The following is a 17,949-nucleotide window of genomic DNA, read 5'->3' as shown; positions in this document are numbered from 1 at the left end:
AAGAGGGGGGAAAGGGAGAGGGAGAAAGAGACACGAAGAGGGAGAGAGAGAGAGAGAGAGAGAGAGAGAGAGAGAGAGAGAGAGAGAGAGAGAGAGAGAGAGAGAGACATTATAGACTATAAATTAGGAGTTGGAATGGACTTTACTGATCATTTTGACCAATATTCTTATTAATGGGTTTAATCTATCTCAGGGCAGTCTACTAATGGTTCAGATTCAATAATGGAACAAAATGAGATACTGACAGGTCATTTAACAGTTAACAAAAGGAGATTTAAGCAGGAGAAGGATATTTAACACCTTAAATGGATGCCCCTGAGTAGTTTTTTTGTCTTTAAAGATTGACCATTCAAACATCATCAAGGGTGCCTGGAGTTCCTCAAGACAGTTTTATATTCAGAAAGTGATATCAAGAACCTGAGCCTTTAGTCCCTGTGAGGCAACCTAATCTTAAAATTGCTTCTTATATATATATATATATATATATTTTAATTTTTTATTATATATATATATATTTTTATAATATTATCCCTTGTATTCATTTTTCCAAATTACCCCCCCTCCCTCTATTCCCTCCCCCCGATGACAGGCAATCCCATACATTTTATATGTGTTACAATATAGTCTAGGTACAATACATGTGTGTGAATATCATTTTCTTGTTGCACAATAAACATTAGAATCCGAAGGTACATGTAACCTGGGCAGACAGATATTGCTTCTAATATATTTTAAGGAAAATCTAGACCAATTTACATGAAGAAGCAGGAGTTAAGATATTTTTTCTCCTAAAACATCTCCTAATTTCACAGTTTACAAGAGTATAATAGCCATTCACAGATTGAATCCCCTTGCTGATTAGCACATAAATTTGACTTAACCTGTTTCTAAAGTAGCCCCATTTGCCCCTTCTAGTTTTCCATCCTTGGGGAGCTCATCAGGGGTTCTTAAACTACGGCCTGCAGGCTAGATGCTGCCCACTGAGGACGGTTATGCAGCCCGCCGGGTTATGGCAAATAGGCAGAGAGGTGGAGACAGTGTGAGTTTTTGTTTTTATTAAAGTCCGGCTCTCCAACAGTCTGAGGGATAGTGAACTGGCCCCCTATTTAAAAAGTTTGATGACCACTGAATAAACTTTACACTTGGTAAGGATACTCATGGACATTAGTCCTACAGTCCTTCAGTGTTGGACTCTAGAATTCAAAAAATGTAACCACCACAGCCTCCACAGCAGTAGGGATTATATCCAGGTTTGTTGTGGAGTTTTTTTGGGCAGTGGGGAGAGAAAGGTTCTCAGCTTTTTAGGGAAATTCATGTTTTTTTCCCCAGAGAAAGAACATGTTTTCCTTATATTAGTTAGATTTTCCTCAGTGCTTCTTCACTCTATTCACCATGATGGCAACTGTATATTATAATCCATGGCCATAATTTCCTGAATCCTGTTTTTCTTGTTCTGTTTTCAAACCCAAACAATAATAAGCAGGATGGAGTATGGTATTCAGGGAATATAATTGAATGGATATTCCAACTTTTAGTTTATACTTAAATCCAAGAAATGAGAACAAGTATTTTTCATTCCTTGCATTAGAACCTGTTCAGTTTTATTACTGTCTCATGACCAGTGAACTCAAGTGAGATGTGTAAACTTTTTTCCAAGGGTACCTCAAATGCCATGATAGACAACATATATTTATTAACTCAAATTAAGGAAGAATTCTATGTATATAAACTTTGCAGAAACAAGATCTCTTTGGTCAGATTAAGGTTCAGATAAAGAGCTTATCTGCTACCCTGTAGGGAGCCATCCCCAGTAACTCTAGAAATTATTTATTATCTTAATAGGATGATTTAAAATAAGGAAAAAAAGATGGGGAAGAAGGAGAAAAATCATGAAAGATTATCCATTTTAAAAAAAGTCTTCCTTTTTTTAAATTAAAAACAACTTTTTTTTTCTGCAAATAAAGGTAGGCATCCTAGATACTTTTTTCTTTATGTATAGAGACACATCAAGTCAAAGTATTTCGTCTTCTTACAGTAGATTTCTACTTTCTATAATCATTATTAACTATCACTAATTAACAACTTTATAACACTCTTGAAGGTCACAACTAGATTAAAATTTGTCATTCTCCACTTCTGCGATCAACTCTAATACTGGTATTTAAACCCATTTAGAAGAAACCAAAAGTCTAGTATTCCATTGTGATGTTTTGTTAAGACTGCAAATATAAGGGAATTCCTGATTTCTATTCTGTGTAAGCCTCAGAATTCCTAGTTTCATTTAGCTCAAATGTGTTAAGATTGTGGTCAGTGGTAAATAAGGCATGGTTTTCAAACTTTATTTACTCATATTTTAGTATTTTTGCTGCCTGAGGGAAAGGGATCCAAACAGAGAGAAGGAACGTACACACACACACACACACACACACACACACACACACACACACACACACACACACACCCCTCCAACATAATTGTTGCAAATGTAATTTCCTTATTATTCACAAATAGTACAGGCCTAGAAAGAGCAAGCCCTAAATTCAAATGCATCCCCAGACACTCAGCAGTTGAGTGACTCTGGGCAAATCACAATAGCACTTACTTTCCTTGGTAGCTGTAAGGATCAAATGAGATAATAATTAAAGCACTTAGCACAGTACCTGGCCCAGAGTAAGCACTATATAAGAGTTAGCTATTACTTATTTCAGAAACTCAAAGGACACTAGTGGACAGTACCTTAACCCTCTCTTTGAAAACCTTTGCATAATCTGTCAGTTGGCATATTTAAAAGTGCTGAATCTAAAACTGTAATAAATTTGTCTGAAGTGCTCATAATATTCACAATCTCTTGAAGTAATTTAGTATTTATTAATAGGCAGGCACTGAGCTAAGGGAGCCAGGGTAGGGTGGGAAAGAAGGATATAACAAGTTAAATCAGGTTAGCAAGCTTCTTCAAGAGGGGAGAGAATAACAGGTTTCCACTCACTTCCAATCACCTTCTTAGGCTCAACCACTTATGGACAAATGACTGTCCCTCCATCACCAATCCCTTTCAACAAGCTTGACAATAATATGATTTTTTTTCCTTTTTCAACAAGCCTGACAATAATATAATTTTCCTCCCTCATCAAGTACTGATCTTTCCTGACTCATCTTTAGCCCAGGTATCAATTCTGATGAGATTTTCCACTACAGTTAGCTACTTCAAGAGGAGAAGACTGGGTCCCAATATATTCTGAACACTCTTAACAACTTAATCAGACCCAGGATTTGGGGCATTAGCCCTTCTCACAGTGTGGTTCAAAAGATTTTTCTGATAGAGAAATCAAAGCAATTGGAGAAAGTGAAAATTATAGAGGAGAGTGCTGATTTCTTTAAAGAACACTACCCTGGCTTATAAAATCATTGAGCAATGATGCAGCTACCTGAAGATCAAATGTCAATGCTGGTCATTTAAAGTGGATAACTTTAGGTTTGGATTTCTTTTCCTTCCTTCCTTCCTTTCTTCCTTCCTTCCTTCCTTCCTTCCTTCCTTCCTTCCTTCCTTCCTTCCTTCCTTCCTTCCTTCCTTCCTTCCTTCCTTCCTTCCTTCCTTCCTTCCTTCCTTCCTTCCTTCCTTCCTCCCTCCCTCCCTCCCTCCCTTTCTCTCTCTCTTTCTTTTTGTAAATCCATAATGTGGAAGTAGTATCTCTGTAGTCACTCAATGTCTTGTTCAAGACTGAAAAATTTATCTAGAAGAGCATTACCTTCCAAAGAGTTGGCTGAACATTATGTCCGTGGGGGTGAGCAGGAAAGGGGCAAAAATGAAATTGATTAAGATTTTTAAAAATGTATTTACAACTGCATACAGAGAAACCTCTGCAGCAAAAGGCTAAGAAGGGTGTATCAAAAGAATATGCATCATGGAACCCAGCTTTTCTTCTTTATTTAGAATAAAATATCTCAACATAAAAGTGAAGTGATTTTAAGCATAACCTGACTTGTCATTAAAACAAACCAGCAAATATTTTGATTGTACATTACATTTCATTCACTAGAAGTGAATTTCAAAATTTTCATCAATTTAGCAAAAATAAACAAACAAGCAAGCAAACAAAAACCCTTAAGCCTAATTTTCTCAAATGTCTAGACTATATAGTTTTGTCCCTTTGATTTTTGAACCTAAATTGTTTGGTCATGAATAAATGATAGTCAAATTAATGCTATCAACTGACTTGAAGATTAGATTCAGGTGGTTTCATAATAATTTAAAAAATAGTAAAAGGAATATCTATTTTATTACTTTAAGGTTTTTGCAAAGATCTTTACATGTATTATCTAATTTGGTCCACATAACAATACCCCTGTGCAAGATATATGTTATTATTATGTCTAATTTACAGATTAGGAAACTGAAGCTAAAAGAGATTAATTGCTTTGCCAGCATCACACCACAAGGATTTCCTCTGGTGTTCCTCCATACCTGGAATGCTCTGTCTCCTCATTTCTGTCTCCTGGCTTCCTTCAAGTCCCAGTAAAAACTCCATATTTAACCAAAAAACCCTCCCTCAAACCTTTCTTGATCTCCCTTTAATTCTTGTGCCTTAGCTCTATTGATTAACTCCAATTTAGCCTGTACATATGTTATCTGTAAGCAGTTTTTGGTTTTTTTTTCTCATGTTATCTTTCTTATTAGACTGTGAACTCCCTGAAAGCAGTGGCTGTCTTTTCCTTTCCTTATATCCTTACCACTTACTACAGTACCTAGCACACAGTAGGTACTTAATTAATATTTATTGGCTGACTGTGTGCAGGTAGCAGGATTCTAACTCCTATTTCCCAGATTCTTAAATTCAGGATTAAAACCTATTACACTACTTTCCTCTAGTGTGCCTTCTTTCTTGTTATGTAAACGAGAATAATTGCAGATCTCAGGCTTCCAAAGAAAGACAGAGGAATTTAGGAGAAGATCTAGAGCCCTAAAATATCCTTAATCTTGTGCTTCTAGGATCTCCCTTAGAGCACTCAATTATACAGTATTTTTACAAATCTCCCTAAACTGCTCAATGCCTTCAAGGCCTAAAGTCCAGTGGGGAGCCTATAATTAGCTTGCATTTGGGATGAGTCACTTTGAGTTTGCACAATACGGTTCATTTCCATGTAAATGTTGCATAGCCTGGCTGGAGGTAACTGCACACCTGCAAGCACCTGCTGTGGCACCCTGGATTATCCACGGTGTGTGGCCTGGGACTGTAGCTAGAGAGGAGATAGCAGTAAACATAGGGAGTGAGGGCTCCTGGACTTTTTATACCACTCCAAAGGTCCCCATGGACATCCTTAGTAGTCCCAAGTGCAAACGGTGCTAAAATTGGCCATTATTCTGGAGGGGGTTGGCGGGTAATGGTGTAGGCTAAGGAGAAAAAACAAAGCAGGACCTGGGTGTGAGGCAATGTTCTTCAAACAAAATACAGCATGCAAGCAGGTTCATTTGCATGTAAGAATGGTTGCATTCTCATGGAATTGACAAAGCTAGTTTTCCCAGGGAAAGCCTGGGAAACTAATGCACCATCCTTGCTTTTAGCTGGACTGGCCAAAACTCTAGAGGGAACAATTGTTCCAAGTCCCTAAAAAGTAGAAGGCAGGAGAGGGGAAAAAACAAAAGTAGAGGAAGGACTTGAAAATAAAAAGAAGCAGAGAAGGGAGAGAATGGACAGTAATGGGCCAAAACACTAAATGGAACAAGAAATGGGGACAATGTGGGAAAATACTGGCAGATGTGAGGACATGGATAAGGAGGTGAGGAGGGAGAGGGAGAAGGAATGGGAGATTAAAGGGAGTGACAGAAGGAAAAAAAGGAATGGGAGAGAGAAGGGAAAAAAGAAGAGAGAGAGACAGAGAGAGAAACAGAGACAGAGAGACAAAGACAGAGAGAAGAATGAAAGAGAGGAAGGGAGAGAACAAAAGTGAGAAGGAAAAGAAGAGAAAAGGGAAGGAGAAGAAGAAGATAGTAAAACGGAGAAAGAGAGAGGAACAGAGGAGGGGAGAGACAGACAGAAGACAGAGAGACAAAGAAAGAAAGAGGGGAATGAGAAGGAAAAAGGAGTGAGAGGGAAAAGAAAGAAAGGGAGAGAGAAGGAACAAAAACAATAATTACCAAACACACAACAACAGAAATAGCTTACCAAGCCGTACAAGGTACTGTATAGTTAAAAGAATCATATTTTCCACGCTCAATAATTGGCTTCCATTCAATCCCAACTGCTCCAAATCTCTATTTTCCAGATGTGGAATCTTGTAGCAATTCACAAGCAAGGGACTGACTACAATGTCACCAACATTTCCATAGAAATAGGGTAAAGTGCCATAACCTGTAGTAAAAGGAAATCCCCAAAGTACATTAACATTAGAAAGTTCATCTTCTTGTCCCAGTCCTAGCTATCATGGTGCTGTGATAGCCCACCAAGGAAAAAGGACTCAGACTTCATCCCCTGAGGCTCTCTCAGAAATATCTACACCAAGTTGCAATTTGTTTTCATATCCTCTGCCTTTACAAATGCTAGGTGACAGCCTTTATCCACATGGGAGATGAGTCTTATCTAATGAATGAATAGGACAGGGTATTATGGATATATACATGCTAGACTGAGCAGCAGGAGAATTGGGTTTAAATCCTGGTTCCAACCCTGTCACCTTGATCAAGTCACTTTCTGAACTCAGTCTGCATATCTGTAAAATGGGAATTATGATAATCAATCTATTACAGTGTTATGGTGAGGAAAACCATAAAGTGTTATAGAAATGTGAATTTTTCATTTCAACTAAGGTTTCTGCATCTTTTTGTAAAGTTCTAATTGAAGATTTTGTTCATTGTGTTACTCTATAAACTTTATAAAAACCAATAGCATAAAAACCGCTGCTTGAATTTAGTTCTAGAAAGGAGAAATGTTCCTGGAGAAAAATTTCTGCATTTCCTCTTATAAGATGATCAAGCCAAATCATATTTTCTTTTTTTTTTTCCTCCTTAGCTGGAATCCCAGAGCTGAATCCATTGCTCAATTCAAGGGATCTATTCACTAAGTGTATAGTAGACCTCATTCTGCATTATCCTTAAATATCTTATTTTACAGTTTTTTTTAACCTGTAAGCCACCTTAAGTTCTCTTAGAAGTAGGGATCAGAATTAAAAAAAAACAGGATTAGTTGAGCTTTAAAGACTTACTCAGCCTAACACTCTAAAGAACACAGTCTAGTTAGGATGAACTGCTTGTTTTTTTGTTTTTTTTGTGTGTTTTTGTTTTTGTTTTTGTTTTTGTTTTTGTTTTTGTTTTGTTTTGTTTTGTTTTGTTTTGTTTTGTTTACCAATAATAGAAACTATAGAAATCAACAACAACAATAAAACCCCTGAGGCCTCTATAACATTTTGGGGAGGAATTTTCCTGCAGAAACTAACGGTATTAAGAGTCCTATAAGCAGCAGGGTGCAAGAGGATAGAGTGCTAGGCTTGGAGTCAGTAAGACTCATTTTTCTGAGCTCAAATCTGGCCTCAGACACTTACTGGCTCTGTGACTCTGGGCAGATCACTTAATCCAGTTTGCCTCAGTTTCCTCATCTGTAAAATGAACTGGAGAAGGCAATGGCAAAACACTCCAGCATCTTTTACCAAGAAAACCCCCAATAGGGTCATGAAGGAATAAACACAGCTGAACAATAGAAGTCCTTTCTCTCTCTTTAGATTCTACATCTCTTCAAAGGAAAGAGATATGCTTTTTCCAATAGTCCAGAAAATACTATGGTAATTTTAGCAATATTTTAATTTCATAGTGTTAGTAATTTTTTTATACAACTCTTTTAATAGGAATACTACCCAACTGCATGGTAAATAAATACTAATATAATGATACTGTGATAATTAGTGTCCCTGCATACAATGCAGCCTCTGTATAAGAATCACTTTGTATATGCTTGGAGTCTAAGTTAAATAACTCATGTCAACTAGTAGAGGTCAGATAAAGCCCCAACTCTACCCCACATCACTCTAGATAGAGATTTTCCAAATAGGATTAGGGCACAGTTAGAATTCTTTCTCTGGACCAAAAAGTATGGTAGAGGGGCGATTTGTGCTAGATAATAACCTCAGAAATTGGGGCTGACTGTGATGGGAAAGAAAAGCAATGCTAGTTTAGTAGTGTTTTAGGGATCTAGATAAAATTAGGTTCTTCCAGAAAGACCAGAAGTCCCTGGAGGGCTCTTGAATCCAATACCAAGTCTGGTTCTACCCTTGGACCAAGAAGGAAAGAGACCCTTAAAGTTGTCCTAATATGGTCTCCTAAAAGCATCTACTAAATTTTCCAAATTCTTTAGTCCTGGGATACAGTCATAGGATTCTAGAGTTGAAAGAGAACCCAGAGTTGATTTAATCCAACCCTTACTTTAAAAGCATGAATCTCCTTTTTGCTATTTCACAGTAGAACCAATTCCATTTCAGGACAAGCTCTGATTCCTGAACCTACATCAATATACTGAGCAATTTGCCTTTAACTGTACGCTAGGTCTGCCCTCTGGGACCACCTGTTATAGATATAATCTTTTTTTCCACATGACAGCCTTTTAAATATGTGAAGATAGTAATCACAATTTCTCTAAGGCTCTTCTTCTCCGGGGTAAACATCTCCAAGTCTTTGAAATAACCCTCATCTAAAATGGTTCTGAACCTCCTGTCCAGGTTAGCTGTCCTTTTCTCAATGAATTACAGTTTGTTAATTTGTCTCTCTTAAAACGAGAAGCCTTAAACTGAACAGTACTTTAGATGTGTTCTGATAGGTAGAGAGCACAAGTGGAACTATTATTTCCCTTATTCTAAATATTTAAATTCTTTTAAATTTAGCCCAAGATCTTCTTTATTAAGCTATATAGGGTGTGCACAGGTGGATAAAGTGGAGTTTGGAGACAGGAAGGTCTGAAACATTTACTATCTGTGCAATCCCATGCAAATCACTTAACCTCTCAGTCTCTAGTTTTTTCATCTGTAAAATGGAAATAATGAGTACCTCCTTCAAGGATTGTTGTTTGGATCATTTGTGATAACCTATGCATGGAGTTTGTAAACCTTAAAGCACTATAAAAATATAATCTTAACTGAGAGGCTTCCTCAGTAGAACTAATTGGCTAGAAATGCTTGCTTTTTCTCCATTGTTTGGGGAGAGCATTTCTAAATTGTATTGAAGATGCATACACTCGAGAACAACCTCTCAGGTTCTTTTATTGACTTCTCCTTGATGGTGACAGTGATTCTAAAGTGGGTTTTCTTAAAGGAAGGAACACTTACATAACTAACATGGTACACTCAGGCTACCTGGCTTAAAGTTCATAAGCAATAGCCTCTGGAATAATTAGATATTGATGGTTTTCCATTTCCACTCAAGAAGGACTTAGTCTTAAAAAAAAAAACCAAAAAAAAAAAACCAACTAAGTATTCTCTAAATCCATAGACAGAGGATGGATCTGTGATTTCACTGATACAGGGAATTCCCTGATGAGGAAATTCTCTTCTCCAATTGACACCTTGTCGGCAATTGTACAGTTACCTAAGTGGAAGTTATACTACTTGGGCAGAGACACAAAGAGAGGACGTGTCAGAGATAAGATTTGAACCCTTAGCCCCAAAGCTGGCTCTTTCCTTCATCCTGCCACACTTGAACTCAGATCTCCCTGACTTCCAAGTCTACCAACCAACCAACCAATCGATCAATCAACAAGCATTCACCAGATGCCTACCATGATCCAGGCGCTAGGAATACAGATACAAAAATGAAATCTTCTCTGCCCTCAAGAATCTTATACTCTATCAGGAAAAAACATGTACAAATATAATTAAATATTAAATCGATCCATTTTGTCATGATGTCTCCTAAAGTCCTGATTATGAGAAAGCAGTATGAGAAGTAGGACCTAGAATTCTTTGGTCTTACCTATCAGAATCACAGGTCTGATTCCTGAGTTACTCAGCAAGTTTTCAGGAACAATTACAGTTTCCCCTGCAGGAATGGGCCGAGGTTGTAAAATTCCAGTTAACATAGACTGAGGAACTGGGACAGATAAAAGGGGCTCTGAAAAAAAAGAGGAAAAATCTGTTTGTTAAAGAAAGTAAATTACAGATAAAGCTATCTTTTCCAACCACCAATAATATCAAATTGAAGGCATAAATTTTCTGCAATATTTTATAAAGAGAGAGAGAGAGAGAGAGAGAGAGAGAGAGAGAGAGAGAGAGAGAGAGAGAGAAAGAGAGAGAGAGAGAGAACGAGAACATAAAACTTGTGTATATGTGAGACTTGCCCATGCAAGAGGGGTTCCTAAAGATATAACTAGGCATTATTTTAATTTAAACCCATTATTTTCAATAACCAAACATAACAAAGTAAGCAGCATTACATTATATGAGTTCTGAATCATATTAAAGAAAAAACCTGTAATCTACTGATATAGTGAAAAGAAAAAGCAACACTAGTTATCAAGAAGATCTTCAAAATCAGTTTCCTATTTAATAGTCTCACCAGTTCTTGCAAGAGGTCGGACGGTAGGAACAGGAACAACTAAAGCAGGTGCAGGGACAGGGGACCCAGGATACCATCCCCGGTGTCGTTTCTTTGGTGGCCCTGAACTGGACATGGATGCTGTGGATGTAAGAATAGAAAACCAATATTCTAGAACAAAAATCTCACTGGTTTCAGAAATCAGCATTGGTCTCCTGTCATCCAAAAACATACAAAGTCAGGATGCACTGACTTTGAATTTGGAACATAGCTTTGATTTAAATGTTATAATAGGTAAGAAGTGCTACATAGATGTGATGTATTGTTATTATTGGCCTTCTAGGATAGCCAAAAAAAATACTAAAATTAAGCCCATCATTTCCAGCCTTCAGTTTGGTTTTCATGTACCTTGGTCTCCTGCAGCAAAGCCAGGTCTGGGCGACACAGAATGAGGCACTGGGCGAGCAGGGGTGGAGCTGGATGTATTTGTTCTCCCTCCATTACTACTGTTCCCATTAACAGCATCTGCAGAACACCATTGAAGGAGAAACGAAGCTGGTCACCACAATGTACACAGCAGCTAGTGATCCAGAGAGACTGGAATCACATGGCCAACATCACGTTGAAGAAGTCAAGGTTGACATGACATGAGGCAGTCTAGATAATTTAAACTACCTGCCATGAGGTATCAATTAAGTTAGATTGTACTGTTAGTTGTCCACGCCTATTCTACAGACTTAGAAAAGTCATATATAGCAAGAACTCCAAGCATGATCAGGATAGAGTTGGAGAGCCTTTAAGGATAATATAAAATGAAATCTTTCTGCCAAAAAAAAAAAAAAAAAAAAAAAAAAAAAGCTATTCTGGACAGGTTAAGTGGGGCAATGGATAAAACGGACTTTGAGTCAAGAAGCCTCAAGTTCAAGTTCTGATTTATACACTTGCTAGTTTTGTGATCCTAGGCAAAGGACTTAACTTCTATTTGTCTTAATCTTCTTATGTTAAAAAATGAGAATAATAATAGCACCTCCTTCTCAAGGTTGTTATAAGTTGCTATTACTACTACTACCATCATCATATTACAAACTATTGTTATTATCTAAAATTTCAGTGTCTTCCTGCTTATAATCATGATATATATATTATCATATAGGGTTATAATTATTATAATATGTGTATATGTTATATATAAAATCATATAACTGAGGTATCCCCCAGGAATATAAAACTATTAACATTTTGTCAATTACCATAATGTTCTACCCATAGGCTGGCCAGAATCATTATTAAGGCTGGCTGGCTGTTGTTCCTCATCATTTCTATCCTCTTGAACTCCTCCCAGAAAAGTGCTGAATTTCAGGTAATAAATTCCCAACTACTTTAAGGCATGGTCCAACCTGTTTACAACCAATCCCCATGTTCACTATAGCTTGTGGTAGGGGCATTAGATGATGTAGAAAATGGCTTCTAATGATAGAATTTAGCTCAAAATATAATTATGGTGAGCTCTTAACAAAAGGAAAAAATTGCCTAAGTATATTCCCCGAGAACCTCCTCTTCTCTCCTCAAGCATGTTATGATACTCCATCCTTGCACAAATTCAAACAAGGATCTTGCCCTGTAAGTACTTGACTTTTCACATCATCTCCTATTTCTCTTCCCTTGCTCCCTTCTCTGATGAGGAGGTTATGGCCTTTTGTCTTGCCTGGGCTAGGCTAACTCTTTATGTGTGCCTATGATCCCACCCCTTCCCATCTTATTCAGGAGACTCCTCTTCCAATCATCCTCTCCCCACCCTTTACTATTGCTCTCTCCCTGTCTACTGGTTCATTCCCTATTGCCTACAAACATGCCCTTTCCACAAAAAAGCAAAAAAACAAGAAAATATCTCTAAATATTACCAAACCTTAAATGGTATCATCCTACACATCTTCTTTCTTTTAATCCAAAATTCCTTAAAAACAACAACGCCCCTCCCAAAATGTCCACATTCATTCCTCCTTTATCTTTGCAATAACTCTTTTCTAACTCTTTTACCGATTTGGCCTCTGACTTACTCAATTGGAAGAGCTCTTTTTCTTTTCCAAATCCAATGGTCTTTTCTCAACACTCATCCTCTTGAGTCTTTTGTAGCATCTGACACTGTTTACCAAACTTTTTTTTGTATTTTTTTTCCTTTGGTTTTTTCAAAATACTGTTCTTCTTTTTAAATCTTCATATCCATATAATATCCCTTAACTGTGGATGGACCCCTCAGGGCTATTTTATATATGTATATGTGGGTATATATGAACACATATTACATATATAAAGATTATTCTTAAATTTATGCATATAGTCCTAGTCTTTCTTCATTGCTCCAAGTATCAACAACCTCCTATTATATATTTTAAATTCTCTACTTTTTAAATATCTCAAAATCCAAGGTATCCAAAACAGAACTCATTATCTTTCCAAAAAAATCTGCCTCTTTTTTAATCCTTCCCATTCCTGAAAACGATACTCACCACTCTTCTAGTTATCTAGATTAGCAACCTTAGTGCCATCCCTCACTCTGTCCTTTCCCTCATTATATGACTATATGCCATACATCCAAATAGGTGCCAGATCTTATCATTTCTACCTCCACAACATGTCTCTCATCCATTCCCTTTAATTCATGGACATATCAACATTCCTTTTCATGTTCTCATCATCTCCTGGATTATTGTAATAGCCTCCCAATTGTTCTTTCTGCCTCAGATATCTCTTACTCCCATCCATCTTCCATGCCCTTGACAAAATGGGTTTCTAAAAACACATGTCTGACTGTAGAAAAAAACATGTAGAACAGCTTGAAAGGGGACTGGTTTGGGGAGCTGATTGGCCCAAGATCTTATCTCTGACATTGCATTGCCTTGGACAAATGGCTTAAACTCATTGGGTCTCGATTTCTTCAACTACAAAATGAGAAGACTGTAATAGATGGCTTCTGATTTCTTTTCTAGCTATGAATCCACGAGCCTATCAATCATACTACTCCCTTAGTCAATAAGCTCCTTTAGCTTCCTACTATCTCTAGGATGAAGTATAAATTCCTCTGTTACATTTAGAGCACATAACAAACTGACCCTCCTTCTTTGACCTTTCTTCTCCCATTAACCATTACTTTCCATAGTAATTATTATATAGTATTATATATATATATTATTATATAGTATTATATAGTACTTATTACATAGTATTATATTATATTATATAGTATTATATAGTACTTATTACATAGTATTATATAGTACTTATTACATAGTATTATATAGTCCAGCTAACTGGTATTCTCATTTTGCTTTATCTATAGTATTCGATAAGGTAGCTAAGTCCTAAAAGTGGTCACAAAAGAGTTGGACACAACTGAAAAATGAGTGAACAAATGATAAACTATCTCTTATCTCCACTTTCATGTCTAAAATAGACTTCTGTCTCACTTCTGCCTTTTATAACTGCTAGTCTCCTTGAAGGTTTAGCTGAGATGCCACTTTTTACATGAAACCTTTCCTGAGCCCTTCAGCTGCTACTGTTGTTCCTCTCCAATTTTCTTTTATTAATTTTGAATATGCCTGTGTCTGTCTGCTGTCCCCCCTTCTTTAAATTATAACCTCCTCAAGGACAGAAGATAATTTACTCTTATCTTTCAATCTCCAGCCCTTAACAAAATGTATGGTACATAATATGTGACTAATATAAATGCTTGTTGGATTTTAATGAAGTAGAATATCATGAAGAACAAACACACAGTAGAAAGAATAGCAGTAGAGATACCCAGAAATCTCCAAGACCCCAAAGCAAAAATGAAGATTGCAGTAAAATTTATATCTTAAAATGTCTACATACAAATGCACAAAGTATAATGGTTTTTTTTTTTTTTTTATGGTGAACTAGAAACTCTTAACACAAAATTGATTTCATAGCTATCAGTATGATTAGATAAAATGGAATTCATGGTAAGAATATGGATCTGAAAGTATATGCTGTATTTAAAAAAGAAGATGACAGGTAGAAAATGAAAAGTGTAACGTGCTCTCCTGGCAGTTACAATTACTAGTCTGTCCTAGACCCACCAGAGTACCTTTGACCACTGTCCTTAGCAGTGTGAACTCTACCCGGCTCGCCTCCTCTGAGGCCTTCAAAGGTCTCTGGCCACAATCTCTTGAATCTATAGTTTAATAACCGGTAGCGCACTCAAGAACAGCCACGTGTAATCTTAAAAGCCTTTATTATACCTACTCACATAATGCCCTGACTTGTTGGTTCCCGAGTGAACACCTGGTCAGAAGACCCACATGTTCACTACCAAAATCCTTACCTCTTTTGGCTATCCATCTTGGCTTGGCCGCCCAGACTAGGGCTAGAACTGAGCAATGCACTTGGATAATGAAGCACGTGAGACTAATTGCCAATTGGACAGTTCCCTATTAACTTGTTTGAAGGTTGACCCTCGCCAGCTGTTCTGTGCTGACTTGATTGGTGGGACAAAGAGGGGGAAGTGACGTGTGGGAGGAGTAAGAAAAACTTGGGTGGTGTAACTCACGCTCACTTGCACTCGTGACCTGGCGTTGGAGGCGGGTAAAGATCTAGAATAAAGACATTTAGTGATCCTGACTCCTGCTGATTTCTGGGAAGACAGAGTTCCAGCAGAAAAGGAGTAAGAAATAGCTACATTTTTTGGTTGTTCAGTCAGTTCAGTTATGTCCAATTCTTCAAAAGCATAGAATAGTTTTCTAAGAATTGGGTCAAAATGAGTCTAGCATAGAAAAACCAAGGACCACAAAAAGATAGAATTCTTTTTTTTTCAAGAAGTGAAAAGGGCCATTATAAGTAGGGAGAAGGGATGATAAGTAGGCAGATGGAATGATGAAAACTAACAATGAGAAGGCATTGATACTCAATGATGAATTTATTTATATCTAAAATAGCTAAGAGTATAGGAAGAAAATATGTATCTGTTTTCATGAACAAAAGCCACTAAACTCAGATGAGTTACAGCCTAGAATATTCAAAAAAAGAGGAATGTGATGTCCAACTAATATTTTTAAACATGAAAAAGAGATAAAGATGAAACAAATATGTGCCACAGAAATAGAAGAGAATAAACTTTGTTCTTAGTTTTTAAAATGGAAGTGGCAACTATAGATAAGGAAGTATGTGTTTGATACCTGTCCAAATTCTAGAATTTAATGTTATTATAAAGATGGTTAATCAACATTAGATAGGGAATTAGTGATGAAAAAGAACCATTATGATCTTTTTCCTTTTTTGACAAGACTACCAAACTGGTGAATCAAGGGAATACTGTGGATATGGCTTAACAGGATTTTTAAAAAAGCATCTGGTAAAGTCATTCATATTGTTAGGAAAAGAAGGATGTGGACTACAAAAGTATATAATTATCTAAATTAGAAATTTTATGAAAGGCCTAATACAAAGAGTAGTCATCAATGATTCAATTTCAACTTGGAATTAGATTTCCAGTGTAGCTCACCAGACATCTCTACTTTGTTTTATATTGTTTCACGTTTTAAACCATAAACTGGATATAGGTATAGACCCTTATCAAATGTACAGATGATTCAAAGCTAACAATCTGAATGGAAAAATCAGGACCCCAAAAGATCTTGGCAGACTAGAACACTGAGGAAGCTTTAAGATGAAATTTCACAATGATAAAGGCAGAGTCTTACAAGGTTTAAATAACTTCACAGGTACAAACTGGGATAGCAATCTTTGTAAAAAGATGTGAGGGTTTTAGTGGGCTCCAAACCCAACAGAACCAAGAATATAATGAGACAACCAAAAAAGTTAAGACTACCTAAAAACAAGCATAGTTTCCAAGACAAGGGTGTGACTGTCCTGTACTATGCCATGATCAGAACATATCTGGAATATCCTATTCTTGAAGTCCCTTTTTAGGAAGTGCATTAATGAGTTGGCCAGACTAGGGCAACCAGGATGCTGAAGGGCTTGAGATCACGCCACATGAAGATGGCTGAAAGAGCTGGTGATATTTAGTCTGAAGCCATTACTTAGGAGAGCCATGATAATTATCTTCAAGTATTTGAAATGTGGTCATGTTATTCTCCTTGGGCCCTTATTATCCTTGGGCCCAGAGGGCAGAACTAGGAGCAATGGGTGGATTGAGCAAAGGTGAAGATTTGGGCTTGATGTAAGAAAAAAAAATTCCCAATAATTAGAGCTGCCTTGGGGAGCTGTGGTTTCCCCAGCACTCCAGGTCTTAAAGTTAAAGAGAAATAACTATCATTTCACGTGCTGCATATGATATTCTTTTTTTCAGGGAGGAATGGATTCTAATTGATACAGAGATTCCTTCCACCCCTTAGATTTTGCATGATTAGATCCTAAAACTTATCTCCATTTCAGTCCTAAAAACAGGCACTGCTGCAAATCACAGGAAGATAGCTTCCCTAGTACAGGTATATTCTGTTATTATATCAAGTTAAGGAAATAGAATCCATGTTAAAAGCAAAGGAAATCTTTCCTTTCACAGAAGTTGAAGTTGGTAGAGACATAATTCCAATATAATAATAGTTAGCATTTATATATAGTGCTTTAAAGTTTGCAAAGAGCTTAACATATATTATCTCATTTAATCCTCACAACAACAATGGGAACTCCAATGTTCTCTCTTTACAGATGAGGAAACTGAGTCTGAGAAAGGCTAAATTACTTCTTTAGGATTACATTACTGAATCTAAGCTATCATCTAAAATCAAAGATTTTATTCACGGTGCTACTTAGCAGAAGTATAATTCCTTCATTTTATAAAGAGAAAACTTTGTATGTAATTTTGTATATAAAGAGATTAAGTGTTTTGTCCCAAACTGCCCTCAAATTAATATAAACTAAGACTTGTCAATCTGATTATACATTCTTCTGAACAAAGATACAAAGGGCTAGGTAATATGACTAACATAACTGTTAAATAGTCCTATATGCTGGGAAATTGATAGCTCTCTGTCTCCAGATTTCATCCAGTGTCCTTATCGTAGTTGAGTAGTCACTTTTAAAGCATTGTGGGGCTTTAGTCCTGGAATCACAAATCTAAGAGGCTCATGGAGAGAATTCTAGCTCTCCATTCATCCTTTAACAACCTCTAAAAATCACTGAAAGCAGTGGAAAAGGTCTTTGAGGTTCTTCTATAACATGGACAACCAAAAGGCTCCTTGAGGACCCATTGACAGATGAAAAAATATATCTTTGGCAGGGGAGAAATTGCAGGAAGCAATTCTCTGAGCATAATACAGAGGAAACAAGCCTTCAAGCCTCTCCCTGTTTTTTCATTTGAAAAGCAGGCATCTCTCTTTTTATCTATTTACATCAACACATACATGTCTTTTTGCTCTTTTCAATTAGTCACAAAAATTCTACAAAGAATTCTTTCCAGACTA

At 36.8% G+C, this 17,949-nt stretch overlaps 1 protein-coding gene across 7 annotated transcripts in view; it reads right to left on the bottom strand.

Moving 5' to 3' along the window:
- GREB1L (GREB1 like retinoic acid receptor coactivator) overlaps positions 1 to 17,949 on the bottom strand; it is a 286,115-nt gene that overhangs the window by 62,652 nt on the left and 205,514 nt on the right. For all 7 annotated transcript variants that reach the window (XM_074276314.1, XM_074276303.1, XM_074276331.1 and 4 more), the window contains 4 exons: positions 10,916 to 11,032; positions 10,529 to 10,648; positions 9,947 to 10,084; positions 6,162 to 6,347 (listed from right to left, as the gene is read on the bottom strand). In XM_074276314.1, the coding sequence (XP_074132415.1) occupies positions 6,162 to 6,347; positions 9,947 to 10,084; positions 10,529 to 10,648; positions 10,916 to 11,032 (561 nt within the window). The remainder of the gene's footprint in view (positions 1 to 6,161; positions 6,348 to 9,946; positions 10,085 to 10,528; positions 10,649 to 10,915; positions 11,033 to 17,949) is intronic.

This window comes from Sminthopsis crassicaudata, chromosome 1 (assembly GCF_048593235.1).
Source record: "Sminthopsis crassicaudata isolate SCR6 chromosome 1, ASM4859323v1, whole genome shotgun sequence".
Classification (NCBI taxonomy): domain Eukaryota; kingdom Metazoa; phylum Chordata; class Mammalia; order Dasyuromorphia; family Dasyuridae; genus Sminthopsis; species Sminthopsis crassicaudata.
The sequence above is the reverse complement of the archived record's forward strand: the minus strand, read 5'-3'. Positions and strand labels throughout refer to the sequence as shown.